The sequence below is a fragment of the Mobula hypostoma genome, chromosome 3 (assembly GCF_963921235.1).
Source record: "Mobula hypostoma chromosome 3, sMobHyp1.1, whole genome shotgun sequence".
Lineage (NCBI taxonomy): Eukaryota > Metazoa > Chordata > Chondrichthyes > Myliobatiformes > Myliobatidae > Mobula > Mobula hypostoma.
The window spans coordinates 154382798-154407070 of record NC_086099.1 but is presented as its reverse complement, the minus strand read 5'-3'; the positions used below and the strand labels follow the sequence as shown (position 1 = coordinate 154407070).

Sequence of the window (24273 nt, the reverse complement as noted above, 5' to 3'; positions counted from 1 at the left end):
TTAGAACTTTTTGTATTTGCAGTAGTTCCACAAAAGTCTAGGACTTGTTTGATGACATGTCTGAGCACCAAATCCATAGCCAAGGCAGGTGTGCTGCTCACCTTTAAAATGAATTCCCAGTCAATAATTTTAGTTAAGAAGCCTAACTAATTTGTAATTGCAATTAGAAAAATTTGGCAGTATTTCATTTTTGATATTTAACAACGAAAGTAGGAAGAAAAAAAGCAAAAATGCAGTTCAAATGTGTTACTTTTGAACATAACTGTATAAAGCTTTTGTTTCGTGACATACTCAAACCTCAACAACAAGCATCAGACTGAAAAGGTAGAATTAAGCTGAATGGTAAGGCATAATTAGGCAGTTTGTGGACACCACTTTTATAAACCTTAATGGCAGTTCCAATAATATAAGCACCCACAAGCACAAGGCCTTTTAGAAACAATGAATGGCTTTAATTCATGGAATGGATGCTGCAAAATATTGACTCATTCAATCCAATTCAAGATCACGTGCAACCTAATATTTTTAAACTCTGTCTGTAATAATTAGGTAATTTTTTTTGTGTAGAACATGCTTAAATATTATTGTTGATTTTGTTAATAAGATAGTTCTTGGTACTATGAACACCCTTTGGTGCATATTATTATTCGCACATATCAATGAAACAAAGTTTTTTTTTATAAATATTCAATAGAAAATGTAACTTTGCCTCAAGTTTATAAAAAGCAGTTAGTATTTAGCAATACACAACAGTAATGTCTAAATTCATTAGTACATGTCAGTAAAGCCTTTGTTAATAAATTTATTCATTGGTATAATGTAGAAAGCATAAAATTCTCTTCTCCTGAGGACAGTGACCAACAATGAGTTAAAGTGAACTCAGGGCTGACTGTGCCCTAAGAGTTAAGGTGCATGGAGGGCTGGCTGTTTCCTGGCACTTTTTCCACACCATTCACCATTTGTCAGCCGTCTTAGGCTTGGCAAGCAATGGCATTTTGGAGACCGCACTGGTATCACAGTCTGCTGCTTTGTATTCATCAGTTTCTGATATCTATAAATCAAAATTAAGTCAAAATGCTATACAAGAGATGGATAATTTATCTCCAATTATCCCAAGACCAACTAGGTCACGTATATCATTACCACCATGAGTAGAGAATTGATCTACTACGTAAAATCATTTTTTTTTTACTTCTGACTATTTCTCCTGCCAATCTAATGAACAATCCCAAGTTGCACACCATCCTGAAATGGAAATCTATCTCATTCCTTTCATCATCACAGCTCCAAATCCTGAACCACTCCCCAGTGAGAATGCTGGAGCACCTTCACCAGAAGGACAACAGCAGTACAAGGTGGTGACTGATTACCACTTTCTCACAGGGCAGCTAACAACAAACAAAAATTGCTAAGCCTCAGCAGTGCCCAAAGTCTTAAAAATGAGTAAACTATTTATTTCAAAATTGAATGTAAAACGCATGCTTGCTTACCTCTTCAAATTTGTTTGCTATCATCGAAAAGGCCTTGAAAATGGTATCTGTTGGGCCTGTTATTGTTACAATGCGCTCTGGACAAGATCCCTCTGAAATGTTGATTCTTGCACTAGTCTACGAATCAAAATAAGTTATTGTTCAAATACCACAAAAAAACTTGGTTTTCTTTTGAAGAGCAACAAGCTTCAACTTACCTCCTCCCTCATCTTTTTCACCGTCTCTCCTTTCTATAAAGGGAAAAATAAATGTTCATATAGTGACTGCAACCTTCTTCAGACATGTTGAAAACTGAAAGATAGAGAATTAAAAATAACTGCACTAACCTTTCCAATGATGCTTCCGACTTCCTGCAGAACAATAGGAACAACATTATAGCTCAAATATTACATTCTTCAAAGAACTACAAATCCTTTAAGTTAATACTTCAGATTAGAAGAAATATATGATTTTTAGAGCATTAAAGTTGTTATTCATCTTTTAAGTTGAGTGAAAGTATTCATGCTGAAGAGCATTTACAAATAGTAGTTCAGCATTAACTCTGCAGAAGTTCTAATAATATTGCTAGAGGGAAGTTTTCAGTTTAAAAGCAGTTTGGCACTAGGAACCAATGAGAAAAGTGTCTTCAGATATATAAAGTGTAAAAGAGTGTCTAGAGTAGATATCGAACCACTGGAAAATGATGCTGAGAGGTACTAATGGGAGACAAGGAAATGGCAGACAAACTAAGTAAGTATTTTGCATCAGTCTTTACTGTGGAAGACACTGGCAATATGCTGGAATTTTGAGATTGTTGGAGGTCAGAAGTGAGTGAAGTTGCCATTACCAGAGAGAAGGTGCTCAGGAAACAGCAAGGTCTGAAGGTAGATAAGTCACCTGGACCAGATGGTGTACACCCCAGGATTCTGGAAAGGGGTGACTGAAGAGATTGTGGAGACATTAATAATGATCAATTCATTCTGGCAAGGTTCTGGAGGACTGGAAAATTGCAAATGTCACTCCACTCTTCAAGAAGGGAGAGAGGCAGAAGAAAGGAAATTATAGACCTCTGGTTGAGAAGATGTTGGAGTTGATTATTATGGATGTGGTTCTGGGCTGCTTGGAGGCACATAATAAAATAGGCCAAAGTCAGCTTGGTTTCCTTAAGAGAAAATCTTGCCTGACAAATCTGTTGGAATTGTTTGAAGAAATAACAAGCACGTTAGACAAAGGAGAATTGGTGGGTGTCGTGTACTTGGATTTTCAGAAGGCATTTTACTAGGTGCTGCATATGAGGCTGCTAAACAAGTTAACAGCCCATGGTCTTACAGTAAATATATTAGCATGGATAGAGCATTGGCTGATTGGCAGGAGGAAAAGAGTGGGAATAAACCTTCCCTGGTTGGCTGCCGGTGACTAGTGGTTTTCCACAGGGATCTGTGTTGGGGCTCCTTCTTTTTTGTGTTATATGTCAATGATTTGGATGATGAAAGTTTTGGCTTTCTGGTCAAGTTTGCGAATGATATGAAGATAGGTGGAGGGGTGGGTAATGTGAAGAAGCAGAGAGACTGCAGAAGGACTTAGATAGATTAAAGAGGAGCAGATGGAATACAGTGTCAGGAATTGTATGGTTTTACATCTATATAGAAGAAATAAAAGCATAGACTATTTTCTACATGGAGAGAAAATCCAAAAATCTGAGGTAAAAAGGGACTTGTGAATCCTTGTGTAGGATTCCCTAAAGGGAAACTTGTCGGTTGAGTCAGTGGTGAGGAAGTCAAATGTAATGTTAGCATTCATTTCAAGAGGATTAGAATGTAAAAGCAAGGATGTAATGTTGAGGCTTTATAAATGCATTTGGAGTATTGTGAGTGGTTTTAGGCCCCTTAGCTGAGAGAGGATGTGCTGACTTTCTAGAAGGTTCAAAGGAGGCTCCGAAATTGATTCTGGGATTGAAAGGCTTATCATACGAGGAGCGTTTGATGGCTTTGGGCCTGTACTCACTGGAATTCAGAAGAATGAGGGGGATCTCATTGAAACCTATGTTTCAAGATTGAAATGTTAGAGTGTTGAAAGGCCTCTGTGGAGTGGATGCGGAGAGGATGTTTCCTATGGTGGGGGAGTCTAGGATCAGAGATTACAGCTTCAGAATAGAGAGATGTTTCATTTAGAACGGAGATGAGGAGGAATTTCTTTAGTCAGAGAGTGGTGAATGTAGGGAATTCTTTGCCACAGTTGGTCTCTGGAGGTCAAGTCATTGAGTATACCTAAGGCAGAGGTTGATAGATTCTTGATTAATCGGGGCATGAAGAGTTTCGGGGAGAAGGCAGGAGACTGGGGCTGAGAGGGAAACGGGTCAACCATGATTTAATGATGGAGCAGGCTCGATGGGCCAAATGGCCTACTTCTGCTCCTACAGCTTATGGGCTTAATGAGAACATTTAACACCATGTATTAGAAACTGGTTTATTATCTAACCCAAAGCAGCAGTTTACCTTAAATAGTACACAGCACCCAGATATGAACACATTTGAAGTTATTTGCTGTGCTGGGATATTATTGAACACAGCCCAAAGTGAATGCTGGCAATTATTGCCTACAGCAATGGCCTACTATTTGTGTACTAGATAGATTTTCCTCTCAGATTTTGTCCAAAAGTGTGAACAGACAGACCCTCTCAACCTAAGCTAGTGTTGTTCCTGAAATACTTTCCCAGAGTTAAGTCTATTAAAAATAATGAGTAACAGAAAATCCATCTAATTTGCTATTCATCTTTTTGTCAGTGGAAAGTAACACGTTGCTGCCAGCTTTATATGTCTCCAGCATCCAGACATGATGAGTGCTCAGAATCTGCTTGTCTATACATTGTCAGACAGGTTTGCTGCAGGGACAGAGCCATGTGGTGATGAGACTTTGTTCCTTCAAACAGTCATGTGGAGGATAGAAATACAAGCAGTGAAGCTTGAAGAAAGCAGAATAGAAATGGAAGGTCGCCATCATTTTCAGTGTCAGTTCTAACATTTGATACACAATCACCAAATGCTGTGGGAAAAAAATTGCTAATAATAGCAAGACAGGGAAGGTAAGAAAAGCAAAACGCATCATCCTAGAATGCGCCACATGAATGTCCTTGTCTACTGCAGAGATCTCCTGAATGGCTGCCGTGACTTGAGGGATGAACCTCTGAGTTATTCCATTACCACCAGAAATCACCATTCAAGCACATCAATCACTTGCCATGGAATCCCAGTTTAAAATGTCTGTCATTTGTTATCAGATCCCATTTAATTCTAGAAGTTAGAATTCTTATCAAATTTCACAAGTTAGTACAGTGTCCATTATACATACAGACTTTACTTCTGAATCCCATTGTTTGATTCTTTACAGAGAATAGTCCAAATTAATTTTCGATAGGGGTTTACAGACATCCCACCCTGCAAAAACTCATTTCAGGAAGGTAGCACCCCCACCTTCTGCAACCCCATATCAACCCCCCCCCCCCGGTCGACCCCCAAGGGTGTATGTAATACTTTGTTTAGTGATTTTGTCTAATCTGTAAACCAAGTTGGGTACATGCAGAAAATGTGACATTAAAATATGTACTTATATTATATTGTATTATCATGTTTATTCTATTACAACTTTAAGCAAGTCTACAGGGGGTTTGGCCTCATTACGTAGGACTTCAATAGGGTAGCTCCTTAGCAGCTAGCCAGCTAGTTTAAATAATGTTAGCTATGCTAATGAACAAATGACACCTGTTCAACTCACCTCGACATGTCTTTAAACGCAAACAACAGGAATTCTGCAGATGCTGGAAATTCAAGCAACACACATCAAAGTTGCTGGTGAACGCAGCAGGCCAAGCAGCATCTGTAGGAAGAGGTGCAGTCGACGTTTCAGGCCGAGACCCTTCGTCAGGACCAACTGAAGGAAGAGTGAGCAAGGGGTTTGAAAGTTGGAGGAGGAGGGGAAGATCCAAAATGATAGGAGAAGACAGGAGGGGGAGGGATAGAGCCAAGAGCTGGACAGGTGATAGGCAAAAGGGGATACGAGAGGATTATGGGACAGGAGGTCCGGGAAGAAAGACAAGGGGGGGGGGACCCAGAGGATGGGCAAGAGGTATATTCAGAGGGACAGAGGGAGAAAAAGGAGAGTGAGAGAAAGAATGTGTGCATAAAAATGAGTAACAGATGGGGTACCAGGGGGAGGTGGGGCCTTAGCGGAAATTAGAGAAGTCGATGTTCATGCCATCAGGTTGGAGGCTACCCAGACGGAATATAAGGTGTTGTTCCTCCAACCTGAGTGTGGCTTCATCTTTACAGTAGAGGAGGCCGTGGATAGACATGTCAGAATGGGAATGGGATGTGGAATTAAAATGTGTGGCCACTGGGAGATCCTGCTTTCTCTGGCGGACAGAGCGTAGATGTTCAGCAAAGCGGTCTCCCAGTCTGCGTCGGGTCTCGCCAATATATAAAAGGCCACATCGGGAGCACCGGACGCAGTATATCACCCCAGTCGACTCACAGGTGAAGTGTTAGAGAAAGCAGGATCTCCCAGTGGCCACACATTTTAATTCCACGTCCCATTCCCATTCTGACATGTCTATCCATGGCCTCCTCTACTGTAAAGATGAAGCCACACCCAGGTTGGAGGAACAACACCTTATATTCCGTCTGGGTAGCCTCCAACCTGATGGCATGAACATTGACTTCTCAAACTTCCGCTAATGACCCACCTCCCCCTCATACCCCATCTGATATTTATTTATTTATATACACACATTCTTTTTCTCTCTCTTCTTTTTCTCCCTCTGTTCCTCTCACTATACCCCTTGACCATTCTCTGGGCTTCCACCCCTCCCCCTTTTCTTTCTCCCCAGACCTCCTGTCCCATGATCCTCTCGTATCCCCTTTGCCAATCACCTGTCCAGCTCTCGGCTCCATCCCTCCCCCTCCTGTCTTCTCCTATCATTTTGGATCCCCCCCTCCCCCTCCAACTTTCAAATCCCTTACTCACTCGTCCTTCAGTTAGTCCTGACGAAGGGTCTCGGCCTGAAACGTCGACTGCACCTCTTCCTACAGATGCTGCATGGCCTGCTGCGTTCACCAGCAACTTTGATGTGTGTTGCTCGACATGTCTTTTACATTTTAACCCACCATGGGCAATAGAAGAGTCACTGTTGCAAACAGTGCAGCGAGCAACACTGACATTATTTTTGAGGTCGACTGTAAAGCCCGCCCACAGAGAAAACTGATAGGTCTACTTAGCACAAAGAGAGATCAATCAAGATGCTCGCTCTCCCTCTCCCTCTCCCTCTCAAAAAAATCAATTTCCAGGATATTGCATATAATTTCTGGGCATCAAGGAGCTGCTCTCAATATGCGGGAGACTCCAGAAACTTCCGGGAGAGGTGGGATGTCTGGGTTTAAATGAAAATTAATCAGAAAGTTAATTCTGTTTAGCTGCATTCTGCACACAATTTGGACAGGCTAGGCCGGTTCTGTGCAATTCCCTGGTGAAAGGAAAGATTATTTGCAACACACAGATTTTATGGAACATCATTAACCTGAAATATTAACACTGTTTCTCTCTCTGCAAATGCTTCCTGATCTAGTAAGTGTATCTATTGTTTTGTTCCTGTTTTCAGATTTACAGATTTTACAAAATCTTGTTATGCACATATGGTAATTGCTTACAAAGAATACAATTCCAACATTTTTTTAAAGATATAATTTCCAGTATGAATTTACTTGACTTCTCAACTTTTGAACTACAAAGCACAAGATGAGAGCACAATAGGTTAGATGGTAATGATAGTTCATAAATAGAGACACCAGCTGGCTGTTTCTGACTTTCATACCTCTGTACTTCAATGTGAAAATAATAAATACACTCTGACAGGTAGGATGCTGGAGCCTTTGAGTCCGAGGGCAGTGCTCAGTTATGATATTCTGAAAGGCCTGGTATATTTTGCAAATAGTTCCTCAGCATCACTCATACGTGGTTGGTGCCTTCATTTGAGTGGGGTTAGTAATCCTGTTTGAAGAGGATAACACAGGCAAGACATTCCTTTTATCTTGGTTAACCCCAATATTTCTAAGTTTTTAATGTATTTAATGTTTTTAATAAGATATGAAATGAGTTTTTAACTTATTGAAGTAAATGTTTTTTTGTTTTATGAATTATCAGAGACACTCAGGACTCTGAAAAAGACTTGACAGGATGAAATAGAAAAAGATCATCAAGAGGGTCTGAGGGTGGGCCTTCAGAATCTGTCTTGGGCTTAGGCATCACATGTGGTTACAAAGTCTGCAAGACTTCCGTTCTCGGTGCAGTAGTGGAACTGGCATGGGGCTGAATGCAAAGAGCAGGTGAGATGAACCATACTCCAGCTTCTTGTATCAGAGGGGGCTGACATTTATCCACAATTCTCCAATTGGCAATAGCCAGAAGAATTAAACAGGTAACTGGTAATTTACCTGAAAGAGCTAGAACATTCCCTGCAGTGGTGCCACTAAGAATGGACAGGCACTCTATTGATCTCATTCTCTACGGCTTCCTGGATGTGGGTGCAGTCACGGACTCACACACTGCAAAACAGGCACCCTCAGAACAAGCAAGGGCCATGAAGTTACGTGCATAAGATCCCTGAGCAGTTGTGTGAGGAGATGCAATTTGCCCAGCCTCTTTGGTCCCACAAGTAACTTAAAGACATGTGCAAAGGAGCACTTCCAACTTGGCTTACAATGGCAATGAGAAATCTGAACAATAAATCCCAGTAAATCCCTTGTCCGTCGAATTTGACAACGATGATTGTGTTTGTGCAGCTCATCTGATGTGTGTTTGGTGGTGACTGTAGAAGCCAATTGTTGAACAGCATAGATGTTCACAGTGGGGACAAGGGAGTTGTCCTGATTCCGTAGACACGGCTGTTGCTGCTGCTTTCCTCTTTCGTCAGGCAGTCTCCACGTGATGACCGTCTTCTAAGTTGCTGTGAGGAAGTTTAACCAAGGCACAACAACCAGTTCTGTCTCGTGCTCTATGTTCCAGATGCTGGGAAGCATGTCCGCTCTAACCAAAGCTGGCTTTCACACAGTCTTTATTCCTCTTATGAGGTCTACCATGGTTTCTGCTTTCCGTGATGACTGGCCTTAGGGCGGCTGCTTAGGGAATACACACAGTTTACTGGAGGAACTCAGCAGGTCAAACAGGATCTGTGGATGGGAATAAATAGTCAACATCTCGGGCCGAGACCCTTCAGCAGAACTGGACAGGAAGGGGCAAGAAGTCAGAGTAAGGCGGTAGGGAGAGCTGCTTGGGAAGTTTGGAGTCCTCCATGTGTATAAAATGCCCTTTTGAGGACTTCCAGATTTGTGATACTGTCATGCCAGTGGATACCCATAATGGTCATCAGGCTGTGTATGTGGAAGCACTCCTGCAGTTGATTTGCCTTTTGTATACGGTCCATGTTTCACAACCATTTGGGAGGCTTGTAAGGACAGCACCCTTGTACAAGTTGATCTTAGTGAACATCTGAATATTATGCTGACTGAGCACACATGATCACAGGTGGCCCAGCCTCTGACTAGCCTTGCAAACCCTGGCATTGATATTTTTAAATCCAAGGACCCATCACTGGAGATGTCACTGAGGGTACCGTCCGCAGTGTTGTGACTTTGATAGTGATGGGAGGGGGCACAGCAGTGGATCAGGAAGCAGGCTGAAGTAAGTCCTCTGTTTTGTTCAGACAGATGGCGAGGCCAAACAGACACGAGGCTTCTGCGATCAGACTCAGTGTGGGCCATAGAGTGCAGATGTCCGCATAGAGTGCTTCGATGAGGACTCTTAACTGTCTTAGATTTGGATTCTAAGCAACACAGATCAAGCATGATCCATGTAGTCTGTACAGTAGGTACACCGCATGTTCAGGGTCCCTGAGCCTATGGTTGATTATGCATGTGAAAAAGAGGGCCAACACACACCCTTGCTTCATGCCATTTGGGACACTGAATAATCTAGCAACTAGCAAAGGGACACAAGACCTGAAATCAAAAAACCCAGAAAATGCTGAAGAGGTCAGGACAATTTTGGGTGATAATTCTAGGTATGGGGTCGGTGGTGCTGTTGCAATGGAGCAGTGTGAGGAAGAAAGCAGTGCAGCCACTCACACCGCCAGCCTGGGTATCCCTCCCACCTCCTCATGTTGCTTCAGTGGGTCAACACTGTCATTCCTCCACTCTTCCCATCCTACTTTTAGCCTGCTACTAAACCCCTTTCCTCTCTAAATCCCCTCACACAAATAACGTCATTGATGCCCAGTGGTCTGCAACTCACAGTCTTCTATTTGTTAAGAAAATTTAAATTGGCCTCCAGCCTGCAGTTGGAAAGGGGGAAATATGGGAAAGTAGTGAACCTTGCAGTTCACAAATTCTTCTGATTGATTTGGGGTAATGGCTCATCATGTAATTTTGATTGATTTACACTGTTGTCGTTGTTCAGTCATTAAGTCGAGTCCAACTCTTCGTGACCTCGTGGACAATAGGTTCCATAGGGTTTTCACGGCAAGGTACGGAAGTTGTGCCAGGCCTTTCTTCCGCACAGATACTGCTGCTGCGCAGGTTGGGACCCGGCTGGGTTTGAACTCAGGACCATCTGCCTTGAAGTCCAGTGTTGATGCCACTACACCACCAGCTTACTCCAGCTTGTTTATCTATAGACTTCAGAGATATCTGAATCAGAGTTGTACAGCACAGAAATGGGTCTTTTAGCCCACCATACTAACCTTTTTGCCCATCGACACTAACTCCCATTTGCCCATATTTTGACTATGTCCTTCAGAGATCTGCCTATTCAAGTGCCTGTCTAAATGTCTCTTAACTGTAGTGATTCTATATGTTGCCACCACATCCTCTGGCAGCGAGCTCCTGTGACGTGCAAAGAGGTTCGAGGATCCAGTGAGTGTCGACTACACCAGATATAACGTGGAAAGGGATTGGAGGATCCAGTGAGTGTCGACTACACCAGATATAACGTGGAAAGGGATTGGAGGATCCAGTGAGTGTCGACTACACCAGATATAACGTGGAAAGGGATTGGAGGATCCAGTGAGTGTCGACTACACCAGATATAACGTGGAAAGGGATTGGAGGATCCAGTGAGTGTCGACTACACCAGATATAACGTGGAAAGGGATTGGAGGATGCAGTGAGTGTCGACTACACCAGATATAACGTGGAAAGGGATTGGAGGATCCAGTGAGTGTCGACTACACCAGATATAACGTGGAAAGGGATTGGAGGATCCAGTGAGTGTCGACTACACCAGATATAACGTGGAAAGGGATTGGAGGATCCAGTGTGTGTCGACTACACCAGATATAACGTGAAAAGGGATTGGAGGATCCAGTGAGTGTCGACTACACCAGAGATAACGTGGAAAGGGACTGGAGGATCCAGTGAGTGTTGACTACACCAGATATAACGTGGAAAGGGATTGGAGGATCCAGTGAGTGTTGACTACACCAGATATAGCGTGGAAAGGGATTCAAGAATCCAGTAAATGAAACAGAAGACCCTGATTGCCAAGAGAGGACATTAACTATTTAGTTATAAATGAACAGTGAAACACTAAACCGGACATTTAGCTGAACATGTGCTTATCTAAATTACCCTCAACTACACAAAACTACAATACTAAATATTCAGTAACACTTTTAACTTAACGGGCACTCCATTAAACCTCCCTAAGTTATAAAACTGTGGAACTAATTATGCTATAAACAAGTACATATAACAGAGAACAGTACAGTACAGGAACAGGCTATTCGTTCCTCATTGCTCTGCCGAACTAGCTAAATAGCAAATCAAAAACACCCAAACACTAATCTTGCCTACTTGAATAATGTCCACATCCCTCCATCTTCCTCACATCCATGTGCCTATCCAAACATCTCTTTAAAAGCCTTAAATATATTTGCCTCTACCACATCTCAGGCAGCGCATTCCAGGCCTAAGCCACTCTGAGTAAAAAAACCTACCCTTCACATCCCCCTCGAATCTGCCCCCTCTCATCTTCAATGCCTGCCCTCCGGTATTAGACATTTCAACCCTAGGAAACAGATATCCCCTGCCTATTCTATCTAAACCTTAACTAATACATAGTAAACACTACAGTATGTCTGCAATGCTCTTTCCCAATACTCCTTCAGTGCTGGTCACAACTTCAGCCTGAAGAATCAGAATCAGGTTTATTATCATCGGCATGTGTCATGAAATTTGTTAACTTAGCAGCAGCAGTTCAATGCAATAGATAATACAGAAGACAAAATAATAATAATAATAATTAATAAATCAATTACAGTACACGTACATTGAACAGACCAAATATCGTAAAAAAACAGAAATTATATATAAAATTTAAAAATATATATATTTTAAGAAAGCAGGCCCTGGAGACAAAGGAAAGAGAGTGACTCTCTCACACATGCTATTCTTATACCCTATGACACCCAGAACCAGAAATGGGTACCGTGGCACGCAAGGCAACCAATGAGAAACAGCTGCTGCATCCTTTGAATGAGATCATCAATAACCGACACAACAGAAGCAGCTTTCAACCGACAAATAAGCCAACCCCTCACATGACAGGTCCAGATACGTACTGCAACTCTCTGTAAAAAAAAAACACTTTATCTCATATCTCATTTAAAACTCCTTTCTCTAACTTTACATCCATGTCCTCTTGCTTTTGAAATCCTTACCATGGTGAAAAGAAAGATTTTTACCACCACCCTATCAATGCCTCCTATAATTGAATATACCTCAGTCAGAACACCCCTCTGCCTCCTTTGCTCCAAGAAAAATGCATCTGGTTTGTCCAGTCTCTCTCCATCTAAAGTTCTCCAAACCTGGCAACACCGTGATGAATTTGCAGAGCAAATCGTGCTCTCTCCAGCATAAACTCACCCCATCTTTAGTCTGATGATCAGAAATGCACACAATATTCCATGTGTGCTCTAACCAGTGCTTGATTATGTTGCAACAAAGTCCCAGCCTACGAAGGCAAATATGTCATAAACCTTCGTCACCATCTTACCTATTTGTTTGCACTTTCAGGGAACTCCGCACTTGAACCCTAAGGTCCCTCTGTTCATCAACATTCTTTAGTATCCTACTATTTATTGTATATGTCCTACCCCTTGATGTCTTCTCAAAATGTTCTCTTGCGTTTTAGCCTAAATTTGGCAACAGGCATCTTCATTGAATTGAAGGTAAATGCAGCCAACATTCAGGGTTATTTATAGCTAACGAACAATTACAATAAAAACAAACATCAAAAATGTAAAAATTCAATATCCTTAAAACACTTTAAAATGCATAATTGAAAACATTTAATCAAATACAATTAAAACAATTACCTCCATGGCTTCCCTCCTTCTTCACATTTTATCTCACATAAGATAATAAACAGGCTTATGTTACATGTGAAAGAATTTTACCAAGTTTACACTCTGCAATGAATCAGTATAGTGCAATAACAATTATACCAGCAAGAATGTGTCAACAAATCTAGCATTTCTGTAGACATATACATGTACTAAATCCCAAACTTGGAACCACTTGCACAGGGCTAACTACAGGCCTTGTGCAGGACATAGCAAATGAAAAGGGAATTGAGATACCAAAATCACCCCAACTGTTGGTTTCATTCTGTGAGAGTAGTCCATGCAGCTACTGTTCAGTCTACTCATGGTCAGCTGGGAGCCTCAGCAAGAGCCCTGTGACGTCCGACCAACATCTCTTGGTCTGCACAATTTAAAGCCAGTGTACTCTACCTAGAAGGAAAGCACACTGTGGCTGTATTTGGTGTTGACAATCATTCTGGAATCTCATTTTGACTTAAGAGATATTGTAGAAATGTACAACAAAGGGAGCAGATCCACAATTTATAAACACTGCACTAGAAGTTTTGTTCCGGGAAATAAACAAGAAAAAAAAATGGAGAGGTGCAGGAGATCCATGGCCTTGGATGGGTTGTGGAGCAGATAACTGTGGTGGTTTTTGACAGTACACTTGGGAGATGACTCTATGAAAAGTTCAATTATATTAGACACATGTTCACTTTATATCTGTTAGGGTTTCATTGATAGCAATCTTGCCTCTTATTCAGATGCACCCCCAGGTACTTGTCAGTCCTCACCACATCCACATCCTCATCATCAATAGTAACAAGAAGCAGCGCAGACTTAATCTATCTGAAGACCATCACCGTTTCCTTTGCCTTACTGGTGTTGAGCTGCAGATGATTCAGCTTGCACCGGATGACAAAGTCCTCCACTGGGGCCCTGTATTCATCCTCCCTTTATACACTCAACTACTGCTGAGTCATCAGATAATTTCTGCAGATGACATGACATGCTTTGCCAGAAGTGCAATTAGCAAGTTTCCATGCCATTGACGGGTTCTGCTCACGAATGATCTGATATCAGTGATATCACCTGAGTCAGTTGTCACCAAAAGAAGGGTAGCTTTCTTTTTTTTTCACTTAAAGTTTCTTTTTGTCATTCGAGACCTCTCTAATTCTGGAAGCCATCTCAGATGCTTAAACTTGGGCCAAGTGCTGAAACTACCTTTAAAAATCTTGTGTTGGTATCTTCTTTGCATTTTGTGAAACCTGCAGTGAAAATGCACTTAAAACCAAGCAGCAATTTGCTCGAACATTGCCATTAGACAAAATACAGGGTTGAAGGCAAGTAAAACAGGATGTAATTCTCTCTCACACGGACTTCAGTTACAAATGTACAAACACTGTTTACATCTCAAAGTTCAATGTAAATTTATTATCGAAGTACACATATGTCACCACATACAACCCTGAGATTCATTTTCTTGCAGGAATTCTTAATAAATCTATAGAATAATAACCATAAAACAATCAATGAAAAACTACCCAACTTGGGTGTTCAACCAGAGTGCAGAAGTCAACAAGCTGTGCAAATACAAAAATAAAGAAATAATAATAACAAATAATAATATCAATAAATATCAAGAACTTAGATGAACAGTCCTTGAAAGTGAGTCCATAGGTTGTAGGAAGATTTCAATGATGTGGCAAGTGAGGTTGAGTGAAGTTAGCCCCTTTGGTTCAAGAGCCCGATGTAGTATATAGATATAGTAACTGTTCCTGAACTTGGTGGTGTGAGTCCTGAGAATCAAGGGAACATGTCCTGGGTGGTGTGGGTCCCTGACGATGAATGCTGCTTTCCTGCAAAAGTGTTTCATGTAGATGTGCTCAATGGTGGGGAGGGCTAAACCTGTGTTGGACTGGGCTGTATCCACTACTTTCGGTAGGCTTTTCCATTCTTGGGCATTGGTCTTTCCATACCAGGCACTGTGATGCAGCCAGTCAATATACGCTCCACTACACATCTATAGAAGTTTGTCAAAGTTTTAGATGTCAGAGAAAAGCTCCACAAGCTCCTAAGGAAGTGGAGGGGCTGCCATGCTTTCTTCGTAATTGCACTTGCATGTTGGGCCCAGCATAGGTCTTCCAAAATAATAATACTGAGGAATTTAAACTTGCTGACCCTCTCCATCTCTGATCCTCCAATAAGCACGGGTGCATAGATCTTGGTTTCCTTCTCCTGAAAACAATAATCAGCTCCTTGGTCTTGTTGACATTGATAAGACATTGTTGTTATGGCACTATTCAGCCAGATTTTCAATCTCTCCCCCCCCGCCATGTGCTGATTTATCACCACTTTTGATTTGGCCTATGACAGTGGTGTCATCAGCAAACTTGAATATGGCATTGGAGCTGTGCTTAGCCACACAGTCATAAGTGTAAAGCAAGTAAAGCAGGGGTCTAAGCATTCAGCCCTGTGGTGCACCTGTGTTGATGGAGATCATGGAGATGTTGTTCCAATCCAAACTGACTGGGGTCTGCAAGTGTGGAAATCAAGGATTCAATTGCAAAACGAGGTATTGAGACCAAGGTCTTGAAGCTTATTGATTAGTTTTGAGGGGATGATGGTATTGAATACTGAGCTGAAGTCGATATAGATATAAAGATGTATGGATCTTTGCTGAAGATCTTCTAGGGTTGAGTGAAGAGCCAATGAAATAGCATCTGCTGTGGAGCTGTACCTCCAGTAGGCAAAATAGAGTGAATTTAAGTCACTTCTCAGGCAGTCGATATGGTTCATTACCAACCTCTCAAAACACTCCACCACTGTGGATGTAAGTGCTACTTGATGTTAGTCATTAAGGCAGATCACCATGCTCTTCTTGGCACCAGTATAACTGAAGCCTGCTTGAAGCAGGTGGGTACCTCAGATTGCTGAAGCAAGCGGCTAAAGATCTCACTGTCTTTAGTACTTGGCCAGGTACCCCATCTGGGCCGAATGCTTTTTGTAGATTCACCCTCCTAAAGGCTGCATGCACATTAGTCTCAGAGACTGAGATCACAGGATCATCGGGCGCTCTGGGAGCTTGTGATAGTTCTTCCATGTTTTGATAGAGAAAGTGAGTGTAGAGGGCATTGAACTCATCTGGAAGTGAAGCCCTGCTGTCACCTATGTCTCTTGATTTAACTTTCTAAGAGGTGATTGTATTCAAATCCTGCCACAACTGTCTAGCATCCTTTATTGAGTCAAGTTTCATCTGGAATTGCCACTTCACCCTTGAGATGGCTTACTGGAAATCATACCTGGACCTCTTCTAACTTCCTTGGTCACCAGACACGAATGCCTCTGATCTGGCTCCCAGCAGATTGCAGACTTCATGGTTCATCCAGGGCTTCTGAATGGGGAAGACACTGAATGATTTTGTGGGGACACATTATCTATAAATGCGTCAATAAAGTCTGTGACAACCATGGTGTATTCATTCAGATCCACAGATCTTTGGCTCTATGTCCAAATTACCATCTAGTAATCACTGTGCTCTGATCTATGCTTTGAAATACTGAATCTGGTTATGATTTGCAGGTTATTAAATTAATTGGCCAATTGTAAATTACCTTTACAGTGTAGATGAGTGATAGAACGTGAGGAGTGTTAATGAGAATGTTGGGAGAACAGATTACAGAGAGTGGGATTTTTCTGCAGGCAGCACAAATTTAATGGGCTGAATGATATCTTTCTATGTCATGTAGAAATATGGAAAGATGGAAATGCCTTTATACAGGATACTGTGGAGTATCAGCAATGTAAGTTATATTCAAAGGGCAAATGTCTGACTGCCCTTATAATACAAAATAATGTTAAAATTTTAAGATCTTTAACATTAAGGATCAGCTTTATTTGCCACATGTACACTGAAACACACTGTGAAATATGTTACTTGTGTAAACAGCTAACACAGCCCAAATATGTGCTGGGGACAGCAAACAAGTGTTGCCATGCTTCAACGTCGCATATACTGATGTACAGAAATTTTCAGTGATCATAGTAAAAAGAACAATTTCAGAAGTTCCAACCCTCTAGACTTATCATATTAGAAGTTATACACTGGTGATGCAAAGGTTTTTCATGAGGGCCAAGTAGATGATTGACTGAATAATGTAATCTGAATGTAATTTCTTCAACCCTTGATCAGAGTGGTCTGAAGTCCACTGTATAAACGTATTGCAATTATATTGATGTACTTGATCTAATCCATAATCTTTCAGCAATCTTAAACTCAAAGCATAGTATGTTGTGGACACAAGAGAACCTGCATATGCTGCAAATCCGGACTAACACACATGAAATGCTGGAGGAACTCAGCAGGTCAGGCAGCATCTTTGAAGGGTCTCAGCCTGAAACATTTTCTGTTTATTCCTCTCCACAGAGGCTGCCTGACCACTGAGTTCCTCCAGAATTTTGTGTGAGGCACTCTAAATTTAATTTATTGTGCTCTTTGAAGAGTTTTATCATTATAATTTTATAATTTGCCACACTCAGGCTGGAGGAGCAACACCTCATATTCTGTCATTCCAACCTGCTGGCATGAGCATCAATTTCTCTAATTTAATAGTAATTTCTCTCCCTCCTCCATCTCTTTTTTTCCCCATTCCTCATTCTGGTTCCACTCTTACCCCTTCTCTTCTCCTCACCTGCCCATCACCTCTTTCCCTTTTTCCATGTTCCACTGTCCCCTATCAGAATCCTTCTTCTTAAGCCCTTTACCGCTTTCATCTTCATACCATCTCCTTCTACCCACCTTTTCACCTCTCACCCACCAGCCTGTATGCCGTCCCTTCTCCCCACCATCTTATTCTGGCTTCTACCCCCTTCCTTTCCAGTCGCAATAAAGGGACTCAGTTCGAAACATCAACTGTTTATTCCCATTCATAGATGCTCCTAACTTGCTGAGTTCCTCAAGCATTGTGTATGTGATGTTATTAATTTTAAGTTGTAGTTTCGAGGAAGGATTGGAAAGAACACTGAGAATATCACTGACATGATGAATCTGAGTTTTCCTTGAAGAAGTAAACTGATTGATAGTTTACTGAAGAAAGCTAGCCAACAAAACAAAATAAAGGGACCTGAAAACAATGAAAAGTAAAGCCTGAGGGAATTTACAGCAGGTTAGATTGTGCCTCATATGAATAACTCTATCAAATTGAAAGCCCAATTAATTATCCTTGGCTCACATAACCATGACTCTCTTCAAGAAAGAAACCAGGCCTGAGAGTCCTCCTTGCTATCTGCCATGGGAAGACAAGAATCAAATAAGATTGTGTCATTATTCACTGCTTCCCTCAGTCTTTCTATTACAAATTTGTATCTCATTTCCAATACATTGGATGTAAAACTAATTTTCAGAATACTGGAAAACTGTTCAACCCACAGTGACTATTCTCCAAATCCAAGGTCACCTAACTCTCTGCAGCTGAGCTACACATTGCAGAAGGTGTTTGTGTATCCTTGGAGGCTCATCTCCAAGATATTGATAATGTGTTTGCCAAAACACATGACAGGATTGGCCTTAAACTTAACATCCAGACGTCTCAGCAGACTGAGACACAATCCTGTATCAGCTTGCTTCCTCCGCATATGCTGCCCTCTGACATAAAGATAATGACCTGAGGGACCCAAGTCCCATGCTAATAGAGTTATTCCCTCAGTAGTATCCATTCTGTCTATTCCCTCTCTGCACCTTAAAAGAATCTTGTTTTCTCGCAGTTCTGATGAAGCCTTTTTGATCCACAATATTAACCTCTGCACGTTTGCTGCCTGATCTGCTGAGTGTTTCCAGGATTTTCAAGCTTTCAACATCATTGAGTTGCTGACCTGCTGGTATTGGTTTTGCCAACATGAAATGTAATTTTCTTGAAGCCTTATTATGCAGGTAAATAAAACATAGAGCAGAGCAAACAGGCATAAGCAACCTATTGCATTACTCTAGAATTTACACAAATTCATGAAAAAGGTGAACACTTGTGCAAATTAGAAACAGGAGTAGACTACTTGAACCCTTGCAATCCGTTCTGCTGATCCAATTGTAACCTCAACTCTACAATCCCACCAATACTTCTGCCCTCTGCTTTGAAAATATTCAAAAGCTTTGCTTCCACCACTCTCTGAAGAGGAGAATTCCAAAGGATAGAGGGCTGAGGACAGAGCCTTGTGGAGCACCGGTGTTAAGAATAATCGTGGTTGAGGTGTTGCTGCCTATCCTTACTGATAGCGGTTTGCTGGTCAGGAAGCCAAGGGTCCCATTGCAGAGGGAGGTGTTGACTCCCAGGTATCAGAGTTAGATGTTGAGTTTACTTGGAATTATAATATGATAGGTGTCTTTACTGTCTAGATGCTCCAGAGGTGCAGACACTACAGTGGCATTTACGAGGCTGTTATGAAGGGGCATGGATCATCTAAGTGTAGAAAAGATTTAGGTTAAGTTGACACCGTGTTCAGCAAAGACATGATGTGCTGAAGAACCTCTTTCTATGTTCTACGAACGATAAAGAAATCGTCTGCTTTAATTGCAATTATCTCATCTTAGCTTCAACATTGTGATGCTTTTTCAACATTGCCTACTCAGGCATTGCTGTTTTCTTTCTATCATTAGCTAAAACGCCTGTCCATCGTCATCCATTACAACTCATTTTGCTGCTTTCACAGTCAATCACTTAATGCAAAACATCACCCGGCAATTCCTCATCCTTTAAATTTCTCAGGTTTGATTTAGCATCCACCAAGAAGGTGCAGCAAAATAAAAGCACCGTTTTGTGAACATTTTATAGCCACCTGCTTTGAAAGAAGATGGTTGTGGGTTCGAGTTCATGAAATGCCTACCATTCAATCTGCTTTCTACCACTGAGAGCAAAGTCTGTCACCTGTGCTGCTATTAAAAAAAACACTGTGTCATGGAGCACTTTGGGAGATGAGAAGGAAAGAAATGAGATGGCTTGACCGGTGACAATACCTCCATCAAAGAGCAGCAGGAAGTTAAAGAGACCCAGACCATCTGTGCGAAGGCTTTCTAAAGGAGATCTTCTCCTGTGAGGATATTAAAAAATAACAGCGGAAGAAAGAGAAAAGAATGAGACTGATAACATGAGGCACTAATATCCATATACAAAAAATCAATAGAGAAAGGAATAGTGCCAGGGTCTAGCAAACAGCAAAGGCAATTGCTATCTGCAGGAGTAAGAGCTGCTGCTGATTTTCTCCTTCCTAAAATAGCACTGGAGCAATCATTGTACAATAATTCTTCAGTTAGTTGAGATCCAAGATCAAATCTGGAGCCCTCACTGGTCTATATTGTTCAACTATTTACTGGATAAACTCCTTGACCATCAGGAGTAACTTCTTACGAGAAATTTATTGCAGGACGTCATGCATAAAATAAGACATTAAATAAATGTTACATTCCATTATCACCTATTCCACATCACTAATTATATGGTAATAAGAACCTTAATTACTTTGCTAAGAGGACAGGTTTAATTATTTCAAGTCAACATAAATATTATGCTTTCTCAATTTTTTATGACTGTTGATGACACTGTACCTTTCCATGCATAAGCAGGCGAATAGTCAGAGTGACGCTCAGCCCCCCTTCAGCCACTTTGCAGTCTGATGTAGTCATTCTGCTCTTTCAACTCGTGAAAGTATAAGAAAATACTGAAACTCTGCAGAAAGAAGATAATTCAGTGATCAAAATTTCATTTTAACAGTTACTTTAGTTGATACTTGATTATCATTTTAAATTTCTGGAAGTCATAGTTTTCTTAGTGATGCTTGCACATTTTGACCAAAGAAAAATTGTTACGTTTCCAGACTTGTGGAAATATTGAGCACAGAAAGCAGTTCAGAAGAACCTTATATACAAACTTAACAATTGTACTGTCAAAAATCCTGATTCTTTGTTTCTTGAAAGTGCAACTCCACCCCCACCCCCCCACCCCGTCAACTTTTAGGTATCATCTTCTTTTCTAGATTTTTAATCCTGAATGAACATAATCTTCACATTTGCTATACTTGCTTACGATTTAGATTAGCAGTAAATCAAACTCTATTTTCTCATTATATGCACTATTGAAACACTAATGAAGCATGAAGAATATTCCCATTGTACGTGGAAGTCAGGGTAACCTGAGACTCCATTCAAATGTCCAAGTTAATTCTAACTTTAAAATTTTCTCATTTTTATGTTTTCAAGTTAGAAGCCTTTATCGCAGCTGTTTCTTCCCCACAAATAATAACAAATATAGAAAGACAGATATGACATATTGTGTTTCTAACTCAAAATCAGTCCTACCATCTCTCACCCTCACCCCACCACGAATGAAGCAATCAGAGAACAAGAAGGAATTTGTTTTCAGCTTCCGTGGTTACTTACATGAAGTTTTAGCCAGTAACCATTAGTGAAGAAGTATTTTGATTCTGGCCAAAAACTATTTTTGATAAATGGATTTGTTTTGCCAAAGTGAATGAACCTAAGTGCCTTGAATAAACTATTGTAAGGTTCCATTATTCATTTAGACCTTAAGACCATAAGAAATAGGAGTAGAATTAAGCCATTTGGCCCATCGCGTCTGCTTTGCCATTTAATCATGGCTGATCTAATTTTCTTCCTCGCCCCAATCTCCTGCCTTCTACCTGTATCCCTTCATGCCCTGACCAATCAAAAATCTATCACCCTCTGCCTTAAATATACATATAAATTTCTATTCCAAAGGACAAATAAATGTATGGACATTTGAAGTAACCTATTAATGAGCACAGATACAATTTTTAGAACACCAGGTATGTTTTTAAGTCAAAGGTTGATAATAACTTAACAACAACACTTTCCCAGTGGAATGAAAACATAAGCATTATCCAGGCTAGCTGTTAAACACTACGTGCCCTAGTGTAACAGTAGAGCAATTTAATTAAATTCTTGGAGTTTATTCTATTCAATACATCGATGTTGCAGCCATGAGTTTAGCTACTAATGGAACTGTGTATGTGCCCCAGGATTATTTCTGTGCCCTCTCCTTCACAAATGACTTCATTCATGATGGCACGAAAAATAATCAAGACTATAGTTAATCCACTTTACAGAGTCAAAGGGCACAAATCTATACAATTCTAAGCTAAATGTGGATTACAAATTACAACAGGAGACAGAAAAGACATGTCAGAAGGGCAAAGGCATGATAATTGTTGGGGATTTTAGCATGAAAGTCAGTTTTGGACCTCAAGAGAGAACTTGCAGTATGTCTGCGAGATGGCTTTTTAGAACAGCTTGTTGTTGAGCCCACTAGGGGTTCGGCTGTGCTGGATTGGGTGTTGTGCAATGATCTGGAGGTGATAAGCGAGCTTACGGTTAAGGAACCCTTAGGGAACAGTGATCACAATATGGTCAAGTTCACTTTGAAATTTGAGAAGGAGAAACTAAATTCCAATGTGTCGGTATTTCAGTGGAATAAAGGAAATTACAATGGCACGAGAGGGGAACTGGCCAAGGTTGACTGGAAAGAGACACTAGCAGGAAGGACAGCAGAGCAGCAATGGCTGGAGTTTCTGTGAAAAATGAGGGAAGTGCAAGACAGATATATTCCAAATAAGAAGAAATTCTCAAATGGAAGAAGGACACTACCATGGCTGACAGGTGAAGTCAGAGACAAAGTAAAAGCAAAAAAGAGGTCATACAAGAAAGCCAAAGCTAGTGGGAAGATAGAGGGTTGGGAAGATTTTAAAAACTTGCAGGAGGAATCTAAGAAGGTCATTAGAAAGGAAAAGATGAATTATGAAAAGAAGCTGGTGACTAATATCAAAGAAGATACTAAAAGCTTTTTTTTAAAGTATAAAAAGGGAAAAGGGTAGATATAGGACCAATAGAAAATGATGCTAGAGATATTGTAATGAGAGACACAGAGATGGCAGAGGAACTGAATGCGAATTTTGCATCGGTCTTCACAGTGGAAGACATTTGCAGTGCACCGGACATTCAAGAGTGTCAGGAAACTGAAGTATGTGCAGTGAAGATTATGACTGCAAAGATGCTCAGGAAGCTTAATGGTCTGAGGGTGGATAAATCTCCTGGACCTGATGGAATGCACCATTGGGTTCTGAAGGAAGTAGCTGGAGAGATTGCGGAAACATTAACAATGATCTTCCAAGAATCAATAGAATTGCAAATGTTACTCCGCTATTTAAGAAGGGCGGGAGGCAGCAGAAAGGAAACTATAGACCTGTTAGACTGGCATCAGTGGTTGGGAAGTTGTTGGAATTGATTGTTCGAGATGAGATTATGGAATACCTGGAGGGACATGACAAGATAGGCCAAAGCCAGCATGGTTTCCTGAAAGGAAAATCCTGCCTGACTAACTTACTGCAATTTTTTGAGGAAATTACAGGCAGGGTAGACAAAGGAGATGCAGTAGTTGTGGTGTACTTGGATTTTCAGAAGGCCTTTGACAAGGTGCCGCACATGAGGCTGCTTAGTGAGATAATAGCCCATGGAATTACAGAGAAGTTACTAGCATGGGTGGAGCATTGGCTGATCAGCAGAAAACAGAGAGTGAGAATAAAGGGATCCTATTCTGGCTGGCTGCTGGTGACCAGTGGAGTTCCACAGGGATTGGTGTTGGGACCACTGCTTTTTTATGATGTATGTCAATGATTTCGACTATGGGATTAATGGATTTGTGGCTAAATTTGATACAAAGATAGGTGGAGGAGTGGGTAGTGTTGAGGAAGCAGAGAGTCTGCAGAGAGACTTAGATGGTTTAGGGGAATGGGCAAAGAAGTGGCAAATGAAATACAGTACAATGTTGAAAAGTGTACGGTCATGCATTTTGGTGAAAGAAATAAATGGGCAGGCTATTATTCAGATGGGGAAAGAATTCAAAATGCAGAGATGCAAAGGGACTTGGGAGTCCTCGTGCAGGATACCCTTAAGGTTAACCTCCAGGTTGAGTCGGTGGTGAAGAAGGTGAATGCAATGTTGGCATTCATTTCTAGAGGTATAGAATATAAGAGCAGGGATGTGATGTTGAGGCTCTATGAGGCACTTATCAGACCACAAGGAGTATTGCATGCAGTTTTGGGCTCCTTATTTTGGAAACGATATACTGACATTGGAGAGGGTTCAGAGAAGATTCATGAGAATGATTCCAGGAATGAAAGGGTTACCATATGAATAATGTCTGGCAGGTCTTGGGCTATATTCCCTGGAGTTCAGGAGAATGAGGGGGGATTTCAGAGGACTATTCCAAATGTTAAAAGGCCTGAACAGATTAGATATGGAAAAGTTAATTCCCCTGCTAGAGGATCCTAGGACAAGAGGGCACGACTTCAGGATTGAAGGATATCCATTTTGAA

At 41.1% G+C, this 24273-nt stretch overlaps 1 protein-coding gene across 11 annotated transcripts in view; it reads right to left on the bottom strand.

Moving 5' to 3' along the window:
- zgc:110045 (uncharacterized protein LOC664755 homolog) overlaps window positions 1-24273 on the bottom strand; it is a 217194-nt gene that overhangs the window by 39199 nt on the left and 153722 nt on the right. For 10 of the 11 annotated variants that reach the window (XM_063043930.1, XM_063043929.1, XM_063043928.1 and 7 more), the window contains 4 exons: window positions 20471-20591; window positions 1817-1840; window positions 1688-1720; window positions 1491-1607 (listed from right to left, as the gene is read on the bottom strand). In XM_063043930.1, coding sequence (XP_062900000.1) covers window positions 1491-1607; window positions 1688-1720; window positions 1817-1840; window positions 20471-20548 — 252 coding nt within the window. In that variant the 5' untranslated portion in view covers window positions 20549-20591. Of the gene's footprint in view, window positions 1-1490; window positions 1608-1687; window positions 1721-1816; window positions 1841-19882; window positions 19957-20470; window positions 20592-24273 lie in introns of those variants that run through there. The other variant, XM_063043934.1, reaches the window with a different exon arrangement.